Source organism: Mastigoproctus giganteus, chromosome 11, assembly GCF_048544385.1.
Source record: "Mastigoproctus giganteus isolate SK-2022 chromosome 11, ASM4854438v1, whole genome shotgun sequence".
Taxonomy (NCBI): Eukaryota; Metazoa; Arthropoda; class Arachnida; order Uropygi; family Thelyphonidae; genus Mastigoproctus; species Mastigoproctus giganteus.
The window spans coordinates 122,464,105-122,485,276 of NC_143585.1; the positions used below are offsets into that span (position 1 = coordinate 122,464,105).

General features: G+C 35.9%; 1 protein-coding gene across 3 annotated transcripts in view; it reads left to right on the top strand.

The window, feature by feature from the left end:
- Positions 1-21,172, top strand: part of Sil1 (Sil1 nucleotide exchange factor) — a 67,845-nt gene that overhangs the window by 45,606 nt on the left and 1,067 nt on the right. For all 3 annotated transcript variants that reach the window (XM_090385470.1, XM_090385469.1, XM_090385471.1), the window contains 2 exons: positions 6,449-6,716; positions 18,391-18,458. In XM_090385470.1, coding sequence (XP_090241596.1) covers positions 6,449-6,716; positions 18,391-18,458 — 336 coding nt within the window. The remainder of the gene's footprint in view (positions 1-6,448; positions 6,717-18,390; positions 18,459-21,172) is intronic.

A 21,172-nucleotide genomic window follows, 5' to 3' on the forward strand; every position in this document is an offset into this window, starting at 1 on the left:
AGAAAATATGCCCACGGCACATAAAAAGCTTCAAAGTATTTGAAAAAGACAAATCATATGAAGAATTTACACATAAGATTGTAAAGGTTGCAGAGCTACTTCAGTTGGAGGTTGATGCCAAAGATGTGGAGGAGTTAACAGAGGAAGAAGAGAAGGAATTATCTAACGAAGAACTTATTGACTTGCAGGCAGCAATAGAGAAAGAAGAAAATGGTGACAAAGCCCAAGATGAACTAAACAAAGAGCTGAGACACTTCATGATCAGAGAGATGGGAATGGCATTTTGTGAAATTGCATCAGCAATTGCCAAGGTTTGAGAAGATGGATCCTGACAGCAAACGATTTTTAAAAGTTAACAGAGGGGTGAATGATATGCTTGCTACAAAGAAATCTATGATGAAAAGAAAAAGCCACCGGCCAGGCATCCAATATATATGTTCTTTCATAAGGTTGAGTGGCCGACCCCTTCTGAATCTCCACAGCCCTCAACCTCTGCAGTGGCTTACTTATCAGCTGAAGATGTCGATTCTGGCAACTATGCTCGAGGGGTAAAACTTACTGACGTTTATGCCTGTTTCCTCTTTCTTTTTGTATTTTTACAATTTTGAAATTTTTTTAAATTGCATGCTTTTGTAATTTTTCCTGAACATGAGATAAAAAAAAATTGAATAAATACAATAAATAATTCTATTTACGTGTTCGTCGAACATTTCTTTTTTGATTCAATCAATTCACTGAGCACAGTTGCGAGTGCTGCACAAGCATGGGAGAAATTCTGACTTGGGTAGGGTTCCGCAGAATTGCAACCCTTACGTAAGTTGGGGAGTTCCTGTACTTAGTGGTTAGCAGTTTTAGAGGATCACATTTCAATGAATATTAAGCATAAGAAGCTAAACTTATTTACAACTCTAAACATTTAATTTTTTTTCCCTTTCACCTGTTTTTGTGAACATTATTTAACCTGCATGGATATTGCAGGTTAAATTGCAGCGGTTTTAATTCTCACTGCAGGACAAAGTTACCCTAGTATTGCAATTTCATCAGATTACTTTAGCTATATTATAACTTTGAAAACTCTGATTTCATATACCACAGGCATGACAGTTCATATAGAACAAATTCTATACAAACTGTTTTGTCAGTACAGACCACCCCTATCTGATGAGGGACTAGTTGGTCCTAAAACAGGGTATCATAGAAATTCATCACTTAAACATATTGGCCAGTTAACATATTGGAAGCTGTATGCTTTAAACACTTGTTGAAAAGTTGGGTTTGTTCTACTAGGGAATTAAGATCATTGTATATTACCTATGTAGTTTTAATTCCTGCTGACTGCAGAAACAGATGAAAAGGACAAGATAATCCTTCAAGCATAATTATTTTTAAAACCCATGTTATCATTGTTATGAGTTCCAGATTACTTTCTTAATATTTCTAGATCTCTAAATGTTAATTTTTTTGTAAAATGTGCTGGATTATTTTTTAAAGTATTTTGGATTGTAAAGTGCCAGATTTTACTGTAATTTTAATTTATTATTATTTGATTAATTGGTAAAAAGTTAAAAATTAGTTATTTACTTTGTTTTTATTATCACAAAAATGAAAAATTTGCTTAATTTTACAGTAGTAATTGAATTAGAAATAATAAACAAACACTTTACTGCTGCGTACACTACTGCTTATCTTTATGCCAAAGTGGATATGCTAAATGTTATATAACCTGAAAAGTCAGAGGTTATATAACTCAATAATGGTGCTTTAAATCTAGAATAACTGAAAATTTCTTTCTATTCATGTGGAATACTTGCACCTTTTCAAACTGCTTAGTATTATCAGTTTCATAGTTCAGAATGTATTATTGCTATTTTCTCTAAACTATTCTTGAAACATAATAAAATAAAGGATCAGTGAAGGAAATGAAAATAACTTTAACTATCCTTCCCTTGGTTGTGAAAGTTTGAACCGTTCAATAGTTATTGCTAGAATATAAAATCTATGGATGACTAATTAGAAATAGAGATCTGTGAACTAGTAATGATTTCATTTGTTCTGGAAAAGTTTGCATTTGAATTTCATCATTGATAGAATATTTTCTACTATTGTGATAGGAAATAAGATTCAAAATTTTTTTTTCTATCATTGAAAAAAGGTATTTTAATTTTAAGTGGTATTGAGTTAGCCTTGAACTGACTATAAAATGCTGTTTACAGATATAATACACCTGGTGGAGGTTTCAGGTTTACATTCTAGAATTGTATCTGTCTTAGTATTCTTACTTAGGGATGCTTTGGGCCTTCATTGATAGAAGCAAACTTTCAGCCATCAAGGCTTGGACTTTTATTTGCATTAGTCATATGATTATCAGATGACGGGTGGTCTCTGTTAGTGTGAATGTATACCAACTTGCAAATGATGTATCAACAGTGAGTGAGTTTCCAAGCAGTGTGGGAGGGAGAGAGAGAGAGAGAGAGAGAGAGAGAGAGAGAGAGAGAGAGAGAGAGAGAGAGAGAGAGAGAGAGAGAGAGAGAGAGAGAGAGAGAGAGAGAGAGAGAGTAGTTGTTATTTGGTTTTTAGGAGCATTAGCAACTAAAGCCATATTGCTCCGGGGATATGCGGTGGTCATTCCCTGACCTTTCCGCATCCTCCGTATTTGGTGGTCACGGGCTCGAACCCCGGTCTAATCAAGAAGCGTGTGCTACGCACTGCGGCTCCTACCCACCTGGCTAAGGAGGCGCCAGAGAAAAGTAGAATTAAATATGTAACCATGGTTACACATGATAATGATCAATATTGGCCATATTTTCCCTAAACAGCAAAGTTGTAAAATTTGTCTAATGAAAAATCAGCGAGTCTTGATATAGCTGTAATCATCTCTAAGACTGAAACTGAATGCAGAGGTGTGTACAATATTTAAAATAATACACCATCACTTTGTGCATAGCATTTCCTCTGCATTAATCTGACGAACTCAACTGATTAAAGATACTTATTAGTGATTTCACATACATTCAAAACAGGATATGCAATTATACATATCATATATGACTGAAAGCAAACTGCACTGTGAAACTCTGCTATGATGATGATAAATCATTACTTTTATCACCAGTAAATAAGTTAAAAGTAAGTTTAGTATCACATTGTACTAAAGTAATTTTTGTTGCTGTACACTTAAATTGTGATAGCATTAAAGATGTATTGCTAACCAATCAAATTAAGGGTATATTGTGATGCAGTGACTCTTGGTTTTACCTTTGTCAAACTGGCTAGAAAAATCAGCTCTTAACTATATTGAAGTGTTTGGAAGTAGGTGATTTTTCCAGTTCATTTAGTAAAGACACTAGAAGCTACTAGAAAGGCTTTTGATACTGTTGCACATGGAAGACTGCTGCACAAATTGGAGCAGTGTGGCATTGGAAGCAAATTGCTGCTATGGATAAAAGGATGGTTGAGTGGGAGAAGACAGAGAGTAGTAATCAATGGACACTGCTCATCGTGGAGTAATGATATTAGTGAAGTCCCTCAGGGTTCAGTATTGGGTCCATTGTTGTTTTCTGTATTTATAAATAATATTGATGATGGTATATCAAGCTTAATGTCCAAGTTTGCAGGTGATACGAAGGTTGGCAGGGTTGTTAAGGACACTAATGACTGTACGCTGCTGCAACAGGATCTAGAAAAGTTGAGCAGATGGGCTGAGAGGTGGCAAATGAAGTTTAACATTGACAAATGTAAAGTACTACATATGGGAAGCAGCAACCCCAGAGTGATGTATCAACTCTGTGGTACTACACTGACAATGGTAGAGAATGAAAAGGACCTGGGGGTAATTGTGCAGGCAGATATGAAATTTTCTGAGCAGTGCAGACGGTCTGCAAGAGTAGCTCATAGTGTCTTGTCAATGATATACAGGAATAGGTGATTATCCCTTTATATAAGGCAATAGTCAGGCCTTGAGTACTGTATACAGGTCTGGAGACCTAATTTTAAGAAGGATGTAGAGCTGTTGGAACGAGTACAGAGAAGGGCAGCAAGATTAGTGAATGGAACAAAGGGTTGCTCTTACAAAGAAAGGCTTAAATTTTTCAAATTACAGTCTGGAGACTAGGCACCTGCAAGGTGATCTGATTGTGGTGTATAAAGCCTTGAATGGTTTGAGCGTGCTCAATGCTGATGGAATTCTTCTTCTTGCTCAGAATAATCATTTGAGAGGGAATAAATTCAAATTGAGGAAAGACAGATGTAGGATAGATGTGTGGAAGTTTGCCTTTAGCCAGCCAGCGGGTGGGTGGGTGGGTGGGTGGTTGGTTGGTTGGTGGAACAGACTTTTCATCCTTTGTTGTGGAAGTTGATAGCCTAAATAAATTTAAGGCTTAGCTGGACAGGTACTTGGGGTGAAATGGGAGCGTGTTTTTTTTTTTTTTTTTTTTTTTTTGGCTGATGCTACATAAGCTTTCTTTCTTGCATCATATGCCTCTACTAATGCTAAATGCAAAATACTAAAATGCCATGCAAAATAATTTTGCTGGTTAGCAAGTGTTTCAATACAGAGTGTTCATTTTAAAATGCAACTGGAGTTTCACTTCATATTTATGATGATAATCAAATATAAAACACAATGATATAATTACTTAAAGTTCACAAAAGATGCTGGAAGTGCCCACCATTCTGCTGAATGCAAGCATTCACTCATTTCACTATATTCTGTGCCACTCAAGGAAGAGTTGTTTGATTTGTTCATGCAGTAGCCTCTGATATGTTCATTTTCATTTGTTCTATGGGAGAGTTACTGTTGTAAATAAATCCTTTTGAGATGGGCCCATAGGAAGAAATCTGGTGGAGATAGGTTGGGAAACCTAAGGGGGCTATAAGCCCTGTGAAATAAACCATTTTCCAAAAAATTCTCACAATTCCATGGTTTTTTGTGTGGTATGGCAAGTGTTTCCCCGTCTTTTTTTTTTTTTTTTTTTATTAGGTGTTGGTGCATCAGCTTCTGTGACCATAATGCACCTCCCAAAGTTTTTGTATTTTACTGTAATCCAATCCCGAGGCGGGATTTGAACCCGCAACCTTTGGGTTACCAGTTCCCCGTCTTGCCGAAATCAGGAGGTACCTCTCATTGATCTCAACCAAAGCAATAAACTGCATTAAAATGTTTTGATAATGTTCTGATCAGTGTCCTGCACAATGAGGGTGCACACCAAATGCCAATTTTAATTGAATGCAATGGACTTTCATGATATGCATAGCAATTGTCTGAACTCCATAATTGATTATTATGACTTAATATAGTTGCTCAGATAAAACCGTACTTTATTGGAGAAAAAAAAAAAGTTTTGTCTAACAGTTGAACGTTGTTATGGACAAAGGCCTTAAACCAATTACAGTAATGGAACCTAGCAGCATAATTGGTAGGCTGCAATCCATATATAGCATGGATGTGATACACTCTCAAATGCAGCAAACTTGTAGCTTTATGTACACTACCTAAAGACATGGTATTCTGTTGGAACATTTTTGTAATGATTTAGAGAGGACTGCAAAAGACTGAGCCTCACATCTTTGTGTGTCATTTAGGACTGTGCACCTGCAATTATGCTTTCAGTTGCACACAGACTCCGTCTCTTCAGACTTTCTAACAAGGCAGTAATTTGTGATTTGTTTGGCAGCTCCACTTCTGGGAACACTTGTTAGAAAGCTTCTTGGAACAATGCATATGAATTCTTAGCAAAATATTGTTTCACTATGAAAATTCTTTGCTCAAGAGTCAAAAATATCTTAATCAAAAATTTGCATTTTTCTCTGGCATAGTACACCAGTACATGTCAATTTTCCACATTCCTAACAGTTCATTTTCTTAAAGTTATGCCCTATTGGTTAAATGCAACCAACTCCCTCAAACAGTGACTAATAAAATAATAATAATAATAATTTGCTGTTTATACTCCGGCACGACAACCAAGTCAATAGAGTTTACAATAAATCGTCAATACAAATATTTATCGTATTTAGTAGTCACGGGCTTGAACCCCGGTCCACTCAAGAAACGCGTGCTATGTACTCGCGCTCCTGACCACTGGGCTACGTCAGGCCTTCTCTTACGATCTTTCATTTAAAAAAAAAAACAGCATTATCAAATGCTTATTTTAAAATATTATCAAATTATGGGTATATTAGAACCAGCAAGGGGGGAAAAAAAGTTTTAAGGAATATGGTGTGTTCCGTTAAAATGGACATCTTTTTCTGCCAAGCTGGACCTCCTAATTGCTGAGAAACAATTGCCTTTTCTCTTCCCATGGTTGTACTCTGATTAGCAGTGATAAACTTTGCTCTTAGCAATATTAAATTTTTTCAGAACACTAGTCAGTCTACTTTTTCATAAATTTGAACAAATTTTAAATAAACATAAATATTAAGTAATTTCTTAATATATATTTCTTGACAGCAACCCTAAAGTACAGATTGCAGTTCTTGAAAATAATGCAATGCAGCAACTTCTTCGTCTTGTTGCCCTTGATCCTGCACATCAAGTACAGACTCGGGCTTTATATGCACTGTCTTGTCTTCTTCGGCACTTTCCATTAGCTCAGCAGAGGTTTATAGAGAATGGTGGTTTAAGTGCTCTAGCACAGTTATTCAAAAGGAACAGTATTCAGGATTTTAAACTTCAGTTGAAGGCTGTGACCTTATTGCATGACTTAGTAATGGAACAGGTAAGATACTAATATTTTGTAAATAATTCTAATTAGAGCATAATTATAAGAGGTTGTATATAACAAGATTAAGAATTTTTATTTAATAAGGTTAGGAAAGAGTGTAATAATGTTTTTATAACTTGTCTGCTTGGTTGCTGAATGTTTCAAAAAATATTGAAGAAACTTCTGTATATACAGCTGAGATTCAGTGGCTCCTATGGACTTTTTTTTATTATTATTAAAACAAGAAAGAAAAGTGATATCAAATCAATCACAATTAAATAACTTTTAAGCAAAAATAATTCTATATAGGATGGGAACACAAGACAACACTATATTATGGGCTAGCAGAGAATTTATTTAGAATTTAGGATATATAATAATTTACTACATAGGTAAACTGGTTATAAAATAAGTTTCCCTATTCAGGAGACCCTAGTTTCAAAATGGTTAGAGTTAGCGCTGTGAAAATCGGTGGGTATGTCATTTAGGGTATGGGGAAGCGACATATGTGAAAGTTGTCATTTACTTCAAGATGCCGCTTATGCAAATGACATACTGTGTGTTAGATAAAAGCAGAAAGGCCAATGTCAGTTGTCAATAAAATTGTCAATAACCATTATGGATCTTACAAAAAAGGAACGTGCTCTTTTAGTAAAACTGTTATACCAGAATAATAGTAATGGTAATGCAACACTATGTGAATATTGGAAACTTAAAGGTTTGTGTAAAGGATCTTTGACGCGTTAGTGGAGCTTTGAAAACTATAAAGAAATTTGAAGCGACCAACCGGGGAGTTGGGTGTAATTCCAGGCAGGGGACCAGATGACCATGAATTGGAACAGAGGTAGTGGATGAAGTGGCAGTTGCAATGGTCTCCAGGTCAGAATGAGAAACACTACCAGTCAGTAGTACCAGCGGTGTGTCAAGAGACTTGAATCTTCCTTGGTCTACTGTACGTAAAGTGCTTCGAATAATGTCACGCTGGTTCCCGTACAAGATTCACATAGTGCAAGAACTAAAGTCTTGTGATCAGCAACAACCAATAGACTTTGCTCTACGATTTCTGTATCATATGGAACTTAACGATACATGGGCTCAAATGATCTTGTGGTCTGATGAGGCACATTTCACTCTTCATGGGGCTGTAAATGCACAAAACTGCCGAATATTCTTGTCCATCATGCTGTGCATGAAAGACCACTACAAAGTCCATACGTTACAGTATGGTGTAGATTCACGGAAGCATTTATAATCAGACCATCTTTCTTTGAAGAGGCTACACCTCATGGCCCTGTAAGGTGTACAGTAACTAGTGCATGGTACTGTGCTCTGCAATGCTTGGAGACCATAGTGTTCATGCAAGATGGTGCCTCTTCCCACGTTGGTCAACAAGTGAAGGAACTGCTCCATTCAACATTCGGAAATGATCGCATAATTTCTAGAGACTTTTTGCAGTTCTGGCCAGCTGGATCAGCAGATCTCAATCCCTGTGATTACTAGCTATGGGGATACCTGAAAGACAGAGTTTACCATGCAGGCATACAGAAGCTTTTTGAAAGCAAGCATTAAACAGCATGTAGCCAACATCCCCAATGAGATGTAACGCGAAACTGTCGCACGCAGTCCTCCGTTTTCAGAATGCCATCTCAAGTGAAGGAAAGTACATAGAACAATATCTGTAGATTTCTAAGTTCTGATATTAAAATCTAATCCCAAGTTAAGTATTCCATCTCATGTTTACAGTGCCAATTTCTCTCCTGGTGGTGGAAATTTGGACAAATATTTTTTCTTCTACAAATCGGTTCCCCATACCCATTGATTTTCACTGCGTTATCTCTAACTGTTTTGACACTGGTGTCTCCTGAATAAGGAAACTTATTTTATAACCACATGGTATATTACTTGGCTTAATTTAACCCCTTCTTCAGTAGCAAAAAGGATAACTAAAAAAAATTATCCTTTAAGCTACTTGAAGACAGTGGGGCGTTATCCTATAGGCAAAAAAGACATCTGCTTATGCCCCCGATCAGAGGGGGGGCCCAAAATTACTCTTTCAAAATTTGTTGGTGTTTTTTACTAATATTTTTAAGTGATTTTTATCGGAAACTGAACTTTCTACCTGCCAAAGTCAATGAACTTGAAGATTAATTTGAAAATTACGATTTTTTTTACCAACTTACATAGCATTCTGTGGAATGCAACCCTCAACTTATGTAAGGGTTGCGTTCCGCAGAATGCTATGTAAGTTGGAATTTCCCCCATGTTTGCACAGCACTCGCAACTGTGCTCGCTGAATTGATTGAATCAAAAAAGAAATGTTCAGTGAACGTGTAAATAGAATCATTTCTTGTATTTATTAAATTTTTTTTCTCGTGTGCAGGAAAAATTACAAAAGCATGCAATTTAAAAAAAAATTCAAAATTATAAAATTACAAAAAAAAGAGAGGAGACATGCATAACGTCAAAAAGTTTTACCTCTCAAGCATGGTTACCAGAATCAACATCTTCAGCTGATAAGTATGCCGCTGCGGAGGTTGAGGGCTGTGAAGATTTAGAAGGGGTGGGCCCCTCAACCATACGAAAGAACATATTAATGGATGACTGGACAGTGGCTTTTTTCTTTTCATCATAGATTTCTTTGTAGCAAGCAAGCATATCATTCACCCCTCTGTTAACTTTTAAGAATCGTTTGCTGTCAGGATCATTGCCACCTCTTTGGTGATGAAGTGTCTCAGCCCCTCATTTGGTTCATCTTGAGCTTCATCAGCATTTTCTTCTTTCACTATCGCTGCCTGCAAGTCAACAAGCTCTTCGTTAGATAATTCCTTCTCTTCCTCTATTAACTCCTCCACGTCTTTGGCATCAACTCCAACTGAAGTAGCTCTGCAACCTTTACAATCTTATCTGTAACCTCTTTTTATGATTTGTCTTTTTCAAATCCTTTGAAGCCTTTTACATGTCATGGGCATATTTTCTTCCATGCGCCATTTAAACAACTTTTAGTAATTTCCGCCAGGCCTTATTAATGTTTAAGATGGCGTGGTAAATATTGTAAGATTTCCAAATCTCTTAATGTAAAATTTTTCTCATCGTCCACTGCAGACAATGCCTGAGCAAATGTGCATAAATAGTATGCTTTTAAATTTGAAATAACACCCTGATCCATAGGTTGGATGAGTGAAGTCTTGTTTGGTGGTAGAAATATGACTCTCGTGTTCGATTTGAAATCATCTAGATGCATAGGATGTCCAGGATCATTATCTAATAGAAGCAAAATCTTGCAAGGAATGTTGTCTTTACTATAATTTTCAACCTCTGGAATGAAGCAGCATTTAAACCAATCCTCAGAGAGAGAGAGAGAGAGAGAGAGAGAGAGAGAGAGAGAGAGAGAGATTGTTATCCATGCTCTCTGGTTCGATCGGAAATGCACGGGTATGGCAGCTTTCATTGATGCCCTTGAATGCACATTGATTTCCAGAATGGTACACAAGCAGTGATTTTAATCTGTAATCACCTGCTGCATTAGCCCCAAGAAAGAGTGTAGCCCTATCTTTTGATGCCTTGAAACCTGGCATTATATTTTCCTCTTTGGCAAAATGGATGTTCAATCTGGTATTTCTTTCCAATACAGAGCAGTCTTCTCAATGCTAAAAAATTGCTGCATCAATAATTTTTTTCCAGCACATCACAAAACTTCTCTGCAGTTGCAGAATCGACACTGGCGACTTCACCGCATACTTTAATGTTGTGGAAACCAGTGCGATGCTTGAACCTATTAAACCACCCGTTGCTTGCCATGAACTTGGGTTGGAGTTTGCTGTACTTATCCTAAATATCTTTATAAATACCTGTGGCTTTTGCTTGAATGGTCAGACTCAGCGGCACTCGCTTCCAAATCTGATTTTCCATCCATATTATTAACAGCTGTTCCATCTTCGATATAGCACCTGAATGCTGTTTTGTGATCACTGTTGAACCTTTAACTTGTTCTTTTATAAGCACACTGTTCTTTAAAATAGTATTCACTGTTGAAGCAGCGAGACCTAACTCCCTTGCAATAGATGACAAACTTTGTGCTGCTTCGTACTATTTAATCATTTTCATCTTCATTTCTAAATCAATTTTGTTTTGTTTCCTGGCACTACCACCACCACTTGTGATTTCCATTGGTCCCGTTCCCTTCATCATTGTAATATGTAAATAGGAACGAAGAGAAGTTTCTGAAATTTGTTTTTTATATGATTCAAGATTTCAGTGAAGGGGAACACATTTCACCATAACAGTGTAAAAACCACGCAGTTGCAGTTATCTGTATTATTGCAAATGCAATAAGATTGAGTTTAATACCCATTTATACCATATTTTCCAGCTTATAAGATGCACGGGCATACAAGACGCACCCTAGTTTTGGCCACATATTTTGGAAAAAATAATAACCCTTCTATTATCCTTTGATACTGTTTACGGTGAAACTAATAAGCGATCTTCTACCGACTGAGGCGCCTCCGTAGCCAGGTAGGAAGGAGCAGCAGTGCATAGCACACGCTTCTTGATTAGACCGGGGTTCGAGCCCGTCACCACCAAATACGGAGAATGCGGAAAGGGTCAGGGAATGACCACCGCATATCATGGAGCAATATGGCCTTAGTTGCTAATGCTCCTAAAGCAAAAACCAAAATCTACCGACTGATGTAAACAAATACGGCGACATAGTGTGATACGGGATGTAATCAGGGAGTAGGTATTAAAAATAAATTAATAATAATAAATAAAATAATAATAATAAAATTAAATACAGTAATATATTTTTCTCAAAATAATGGTATATTCTCAACCAATAATGAAATGTTTGTTTCTGAAAAAAGCTGACAGAAGTAATGTAACAGAAATTCTTACTCACCTTAAGACAAATACGGGCGTCACTTTCTCTTTGTAAAAGACGGTTGGAATTGAAAAATCCCGATCCAGTCTAATTAGCCCGCCATACCATAAAAGCGCGAGATCATAGAGGAATACCATAAAAGCGTGAGATCATATTATAGAGGAAGCGAACACATGGGAAAATGAAACAAGTTTTTACTTATGTCTGATTGTGAGATTCATATCACGCAGATTTCAACAAATTTTCCACGAAAAAAAGATTACTGGTATGTATTGTTGCCGTAGATTGTAACCACTGATAATTGTTAAAAATATATTTCAACAGATAAATCTTAAGTAAAATTGGTGTGAATTTCAAAGGGAAGTTTTTCAGAACTCATTTTACCGGCACTGCGTCATCGAAAATGCATTGCTGGTAGTCTTTAGGCCTAACCTGACATTGACCATATAAGATGCAGGGTGATTTTCCAAGTATTTCTTCGCGAAAAAAAAACGTGTCTTATAAGCCGGAAAATACGGTAATTAGATGCACTAACAGAAAAGCCTAATAAACTGGAAAGTGCTAATTGTTTTTGTTTTATGGTCGTGACCTCCAGAAACGTGCTTTAGAAAAATATCACAGAGGTGTTCAAAATTTCCATTATAAATATGACCTTTTAGAGAAATAAATAGCTTAGTAATATAGCGAAAATTTCAACTTCCAAGGACTTGGAACAAATTGCGCAAAAAAAAAACAAAAAAAAAACCACAAATGTATTATCGGGTTCACGTTACGATGTTTTCACTATACCTCCATTTATTCCTACGGAATGCAAAATACGTTTCCATGATTTTTTTCAAGTTTGCACCGGCCATAAAAAAACTTACATAGAGTCGAATTTCCGTAAGTCGAGTGTTACGTAAGTTGAGAGGTCCTGTAGTTTTTCCTTAAATAGTTGAGTTAATTGAAAAAAGCCATGTATATAACCGATGCTACTAGTGTCCTTATGCTTAAGGCAGTACAGTAGTAGGGAAAGGTAGCCATGATCTTATCAACCAGTCTTGAGTGAATGTCCAAGCAGAACTGAGGCAGAATACTTTGGCAGTTTTTGTTTTAATGAGTAAGAAAACTAAATGAACGAGTGTAAGAACATTAAATATTGGTGACAGAAGAACACAGAGCCGAACGGTGTTTAGCTCTGTGTTCTTTTGCCACTCAATATTTAACGTTGATGGGGCTCCCAAATTCCCTTGGGCCCCATGAAGGTAATATAGCTGTATACACATCTTTAATCTTATCAGTGTAGTCATCCATATGGTAACTCCTAGCAGCACTAGGAGAAAAGTCTCCTCTTGCTACACTAGTAGAACTCCCTGGTGAAAACTAAAAGAAGCAGACTAGGAAATTTTTCACAAGATGGCAGTCTTTAATCTGCAATGAATATTTCCTATTAATAGCAAATATTCATTGCAGAAACAGTCATTGAGGTAATTGCTAGCAACAGGGCAAGCACTTCCCTAAACCTTCAGTTTGCCTACCTCATTATCAAAAGCCGTAGGGAACAATATATACAGTGATTAGAAAATGTGAAAATAAAATCTGGAATTAATTTTTTATATATCTAACTACTGAAAAACCTTACAAGAGAACAAACCTTAGTGATAGACATTCACAAACCAGTGAAGAAACGCCCATGGGTTAAGTTCGGTTTTTTTCTTCTATCAGTAGAACAAACAATGCGAAAAAGTTCTAAGATGAGGAGATATTGAAGTGGTTTTCCCACTTCAGTATCTACAGCAATTTATGTCCAGTGTATTTTCTGTCTTTAACCTTCAACCCATACTTTAGTACCATGTACTAAAGTAGTATAAGCTTTAATATCTTTCAGGTTTTGGGGTCGCCATTTAAAAAAGAAACTGGCATGCTGGAAAGTGACCCACTGTCAAAGGGTCAGCAATGATATCATTCCCAGCAGAATTCCTAGTATGTTCTTTCTTTATCCTTCAAAAAGTATCTGGACACATGTTAGTTTCACATTGACTCACTGCTACTTACTTCACTTCCTGGGTAGACTTTCCACCAACAAATGATAGACTGCAGCAAGTATAGTTTAGTATAGTTTTCTGTTCCTTCTGGCATATCAGGACTTTACGCCAGCCACTTTAACTTTTGTACATTAATATCCATGTGCCCTGAAATAGCACCAGCAATATGGCATGGAACATTAACCTGTTGAAACAAACATGGGTCTTTCCCAAAAATATTGCCACATTGTAGGAGTGTGGAATTGTCTACACTTCTGTGTTGGGAGCAAGGAAATTTTCCAAAATGTTGAGGTAGGCATTGGCATTCAACGGTTTCCTGTACAACCACCAAAGGTCCAAAGCCATATCATGAGGAACAGCACCACACTATAGCTCTATCTCCTGCTCTGAACATCTTTGTTGGCATGGTGCATTCCCAGCAGCAGATATTCTTCAGATATCCTCCACACCCACCCACCCACTTGGTGGTCTGTTTATAGTCCTATTATCATTGATTTTTTTCTTTGACTATCCATTTAACTAATGTCCCTTCTGTCATTCTTTCTGTATGCCCATACCATCTTAAGCTTGCTTCACTCATCTTTGATTGGATTTTAGTTATGCAGGACATTTTATTTTATTTGTGGTATGGTCATGCCATTCTGTATGCCCATGCCATCTTAAGCTTGCTTCACTCATCTTTGATTGGATTTTAGTTATGCAGGACATTTTATTTTATTTGTGGTATGGTCATGCCATTGTTTTTCGTCTGGAAGTTCCATTTATTTTTCTTAAACTAATTTCTGTTGATTCTAATCTTTTGATTGGCATTTTGACATATTTATTCTAGTGTGTGTGCAAATATAAATAAACAAATACTAATAATAAGACCCAAAGAATAGCAACAATAGAGATGGACTGTAATAGTAACCATTAAATTAATACATTTAGAACGAAAAGAGCAAATGCTAAATGATTTAAGAACTAAATTGATAAATTAGAAGTGTGAACAGACTGGCTGAAAAGCCAAATGAATGTGAAAAGTCACAGAAAATAATTGGTATGATTATACAATAAGTGTAAGAACTTGAGGTGGAGTGAAATTTAAATAGTGAAAGCATGTAGACAGTACCATGGAAAGAATAATATAAAATAGGGGAAAAAAATAATAAATATTAAAAATGCCCACTGTGACTAAAAGACAAAATAATATAGTAGGTTACAGGCAGGTTAGGACAGTGTATTAGTTGTCTGATGGCACCAGGGGTTTCCCCCATTTATACTTGGCGACAATGAATCCACTTAACTAATCTGTGATCTAAGTAGTGAAATTTTACAGTAAAACAAACCAATGGTAAAAAAAAAGGAAGGATTTTCAGCCATGAATTGCTAATAGTCCTTTCCCCCTCTCCCTTTTCTGTAACATTGGATTGTTTTACTGTGATATTTCACAGTAAAATTTTGACATATTACTTATTCTAGTGTGTGTGTGTGCAAATATAAATAAATACGAACAATAAGACCCAAAGAATAGCAACAATGAAGATGAATCCAACATCTTTAGATCATAGCTTACTTCAATGGTTAGTAGTCTGACATACCAACTGAATTTGTCTTAACCATAATGGGCATTTTATGAGGGCTGTGTTCAATAAAGAATGATAATTTTTTATTTTTTTTACAACATACCTTTTATTAATCATCCATATTTTGATGGTCCTTTTCAAAGTAGTCCCATTTGATGAAATGCACTTCAATGTTTCTGCCATTCTTCAAAAACATGGTGGAAGCTGACATGCATTTGAGAATCACCTGATGTCTTTATAACTTCTGGCAACTCAATGTTTTCATTGCAGCTCCTTCTCTAACTTTGGAAATAAAAAAAAAAAATTGCAGGGTGCAATATTAGGGCTGTAGGCCAGATGAGGAACATATTTGATATTAATGCTGGCTAAGCAATCAATGATAGTATGAGCAATGTGAGGACCTGTACTGTCATGATGCAGCATCTACCCACCTGTGTGCAGTTGTGGTAGTTTGTGATAAGTGTGATCCTGCAAAGTGTGTAGTAAGGTCTCGTAACAGTTGTATGACGGGTCACAGCATGCTGGTAAACCATTCCTTGAATGTAAAAAAAAAAAAAAAAAAATGACCATCTTTCCTTCAGAAGCCACTACTTTTGCCTTTTTCAGTGTTGGCAATGACAGACTTCTAAACAGAGCTTTATTGTGCTTACCATGGGTCAAAATGATGAAGCCATGTCTCACTGCCGTTATCACCTTGTGCAGGGCAGGTGGAGTAGTCTAGTGCAGTGTCTCCAAAGTGGGGTGCATGAAATGATCCACAATAAATCAATATTTATTAGTTATGAAAACATTTTTTTTTAAATATAATTGAAAATAAAAATTATAAATGTTTTTTTTAATACTTCAGTATGCAGATTTGTTTCATCGTGCTGCTTTATTTTACCATGCCATTGATCGTGCACATTCAAGTACATGCATTTTGTACTTGGAACTTTAATTTTATTTTATTTTGTATTTTATTTGTGATCCTTTAAAATTATATGTGATTTTAGATATAATGCCTTCCATGTAAATGATAAATAAATATTTTAAAAAATATCAAACTTGTATATTTAAATTTTTATTTCAGTGTGTGCACTAGTCCTTTTAAGTAAAATAAAGGTGCATGACCAAAAAAGTTTGGAGACCACTGGTCTAGTGCACTCAGTGTGTACAAACACATGTTGTGTAAATAGTCATGGAGAATACTGTGTGCGTGCTTCCTACTGAAATTCTCAACATCTTTGCCATTTGCCTTACTGTTATATGATTATCTTCTCTCATGATTACATAAGCAGTGTTTATGGTTTTGTAGTTGACAGCAGTGGTTGGAGTTCCAGGACTGTCAATTTTTGTGATTGAATTATGTCCATCTTTAAACATTCTAAACCATCTGTGAGCTGTGCTATATGAAAGCATAAATTCATCATAAGCCTCAACATTTCATATGCCTCAGCTGATGTTTTCTTGAGATGGAAACAAAATTTGAGATCAGCATATTGTTCCTCGTTTGTCATATCCATTGTTACACACAGGTGAAACTGAAGAGGCATAAACTTGACCGACTGCCAAGGTCACACCGTGTGCACAAGTCAACTGCACATGTTATGTGATGTAGTGTGGTTTGGTCTTAAATTCTGCAGCTCAGCCAGAATAGCAAGCAGTACCATTGTTCATGAAAAATTATGATCATTCTTTATTGAACAGCCCTCATATTTATTTTTATTTCTTCTATTTTATAGTATTGTTTTCACGGTACTGTGTATGTGCTTTCATGCTGCCTTGGATTACCACCTTTTTATTGTATAGTTATAAATAATTGGCTGTGATTTTAGACGTTCATTTGGATTTTTGGCAAGTCTCTTCGGTGGTTTATAAATTTATCAATTGTTAAATTATTTTGGCATTTGCCCTTTTACATCTAAATTTATTATTTAACAGTTACTGTTAATGGTACTTTACATCCACTGTTGCTTGGCTTTATTATTAATATTCATTTCTTTATATTTCTAGTAATATAGGTTTTTGCTGCTTTGCATTTCCTTATCTGCTTATTGTTAGATATTTTTCCTTAAATAGTTTCTTCCATATATTTTTTAATTTATTTATTCTTATTTGTGATATACACATTCACTGGCCAAAAAACTAGAAAACATTATTCAGTATCAATTCCACTAAGTGCCTGAGGGTGTCTAGCTCCAGATTTGACCGTTCTTCCATCAGGATATTTGTAAGCTGCTGTATTGTGGTCAGTAGAGAACTGCGAACTGAATTGCTCTTTCAAGCATATCTCATACATTCTCAATTGGATTCATATCTTGGGTGACCAGGGTAAATTTTGAAATGTTGAACCAATCATATAAAATTTTTACATGGTGGATAGTTAAATTGTTTTGAAAGAATCCTTTGCAATCCAGGAAAAGTGAAGCATTGTAGGATGAAGCTGGTCATAAGGCAGAAAGATATACTCAGTGGAGGTAACAATACCTTCTAATGCTATGAATGGGTCCAGTCCCTTACCAACAGAACATATGCCATACCATGATACCACCTCCAGCTTTTTGACAGGCTTCATGCTATACTTTCACCCTACCAATGCTGCAAAAAAAGTAAATAGACTCATCAGACCATATGATTGTGTTCCACAATCCAGTTTTGGTGGCATCATTCCAGTCAAATCTTTTGATGTTTTGTAGAAAGAAGTAGCACACATAGGCACATGTCTACCATACCCCAGATTCTTTAACTCTTGCAGAATAGTTTGATTGGAAATGAGTCTTCTTTGCCTCAAATTAAATTTTTAGACTGCATGAATCTCACCCCCCCCCCACACACACACACACACATTTCTTCCTTCTAGAGCTGCATTCTTAATCCATCTAAATCTTCCACTCTTATACTTTTGAGATAATTGCTTTTAACACACCAGTGATTTCTTTTGCTTTCGCAATTGCGGCTCCTGCTTAATATGTTCCAACAATAACATCTTTCTGAAAATCGGAAGGATTACCAGTCTTCATGACTGGGTCAATCCAGTCATGGGGAAGAATCCCAGGAAGCATATGGTATTTATCTGATATCAAGGAACTTGTGATCATACCATGTGACAACTTTCATTTACATAGTGTACATTTAATTATCTTTTGATGCCAATTGCAAAATATTTCTAATTTTCTGGCCTGTGTGAGTGTATATATTTTGTGTATTTGAGAATAAATTTGCTGAATTTGTTTTTGCAGCAACTTGCAGAAAAACATGCAAAGAAAAGTGATAACATCCAACAAGAAAAGATACGGCAGTATAAGAAGTGAGTTACTCATAAGTTAATTTTTTTTCTATAAGAAGGCTTATGTTAGTTTTCTCTAGAACAGGCAAAAGGAAAGAAAGCCAAAAGTCCCTTCAGAGGGATTGATTTATCAAATTTAGGCTGCTGCTATAAGTTGCTCTGATGCTACACTACAAATAAGCAGCACATGTCTCTATAAAGAAAAGTACTGTGGTACCATCCTCAATGTCCACTTCCATACTTTGGCACCTTTTGTTAGTAAGGAGATCAGAGGATCAATCCCCCTATGAAAGAACTTTTGGCTTCCATTTCATTTTAAATGATGCTAATGCATCATTTTGCTCTTGTAGTTTAGAATATACAAAATGGTTACTAGGCAACCATTTTGTATATTCTAGATTATTCAAGAATTTCTCATTGTTATCTTTTTGGACCAAGGTCTACAGGATGATAGCAACTCCCATGCTTGAACACTGAATTCCAGATTTGACCCTTTTTAATAAAGGCAATATCAAACTCCTTAAATTTCAAAATCTTTATCAAATAATTCTACTTTAGGCTTAAATATGATTATTCCACTAAAAGCTATGATGATTGGTGCTTGAAGTTCCAAATATACTTGCTTAAGAGTAGAAGACACTCAATAGAATCCTTGGTAGTGTAATTGATGATTCTTTTTTATTAGAACCATTCACTTTAACACTTTCACTGCTGGTTTTTCTGACAACTTTTTTTTTTTTTTTACTCAGGAGTGAAAGCTACAGGATTGAGTCAATTTGCATTGGGGAGGACTGAGACATTTTTGAGCTTTCTTCTTACTATGGCTGATTAGTAAGCATCAAAGGTTGTTTAGCTGGTAAAGGTTGTTTGATAAAAAAAAAAAAAAATATTCAGTTTTTCTTTTGTCAAATCAGAAGAAAATGGTTCTAAAGTCAGGTGGTTTTCACTCCAAGTGGATTAAAAATCCAATACAGTTGTTATCTTGCCTTTACTGGCATTGTCATTAGTATCATTTTGTTTTATCTTTACAAATTTATTTTCACCCAGTTTTTTTTAATTTCCTAATTCATTTCACAAATATATGAGGTATGGCAATAAGGTTTTTGGACTGATGGCAATAAAAAGAACGTTGTGTTCTTTTTATTGCCCCGCACAAATAAAAATGATTTTATTTTTATTTAAAGTGAACACCACCTAATTGAATGCACTTATTACATTGTTTCTGATATGTCAGCAAAGGTGTCAAAGACATGATGTTCAGTTTGGCAGTTATGCTTTTCTTTGTCTTCAACAACTGGAAATCTCTTTCCTTTCAGGACAGTTATCACTTTGAGAAAGAGGAAGAAGTCTGCTAGTGCTAGATTGGGAGTGGGTTGGATGGTTGAACTGTACAGTGCCATGTTTTGTCTTCACAGGTGCTGACTGGGCAGCTGCATTGTTGTGAAACAAGAGCTAGCTGCTTTTCTCTCAAAATTGTGACCTTGCCCATTAAGTGAGCTTCAATAGTCTCTGAAGCACCTGTATGTAGAATGCAGCATTTACTCTCCCCTTCAGGTAAAAATTACTTGTGAATCACAGTTTGTCAAAAAGCATGATCAACATTGTCTTGATCCTGGACTGCTATAAACAAAATGTTTTGGGCCTTGGTGATGACTTTGAAATCCACTGCAAGTCTAGATGAACTTTCTGCATGATGACACACTTTATTGCTTTTGCTGATTCATGAGACTGTGGCACAAATTTTGCACAGACCTTTTTCCCTAAATATTTATGTAGAATTTGATGAATTATCTCCTTATTCATATCCAACTCATCAGCTATCATTCTCAGTGTCAAACAATTTATCTCTTGCCACAATTTCCTGAACTTGTTTTGAGAGGTCAACAGACTCCTACCTCTTGGGTCATCCTCGTGTCTATTTTTTGACCTCTCATACCATTCAAATACACTGGTATGACTTGACGTTTGATCACCATAAACAGTTTTTAGTATGTTTCTGTTGCAGATTTTTCTCATTTTAAAGCAAAATTTGATACTCGTTTGTTGCTCTATTGCAAAATTGTGACACAGAACAATCCTATTAATGAAACTAGTTGTTACTGATTGTCTAGTAGGGTTGCAGGCTGTTAGACAATTTTTGCATAGTCATCCGTTGAAAGAAGTTTGAACTATGACATACTACTTCCGTTTATTTTCAACCTCATCGAATATGGCTGCAGAATCATCAGTCCAGGAGCTTTATTACCACACCTTGTATGTGGTCTCATTTATAATCTGAATGATGTCCATTTCCATCTGAAATCTCTTTAAGAATCAGTTCCATGAACCGTCACTCGTCTGTCTTAATTCTTTGCTCAATTACTTTTGCTTTAGAGGTGTAACTTGTGTCTGTTCTATTATTCTTTGTCAGAGATAACAACCTGGAATTTCCTTTTTTTTAATTTCCTTTGGCTTGAAATATTTTTATCTCATTCTGTCAGGCTCATTTGTTGTCTCCCTTGCTCGCTCACCTTGGAAAATTACTTAACTTTTTTGACTTCCTCTCTTTGAAATATGATTTTGTTTTGTCTTTCTTAACAATGAAGTAATTTCCCTTGGTTCAGAGCTCCAGCTGACTAATTTTGTAGTTAGACCTGGGCAGTAATCTAGACAGAAATCCACAGATAAAAAAATGTAACAAAGCTAATGTTTAAAAGCATACTGTACTGGTAAACAATCTTATGACTGTATTTTAA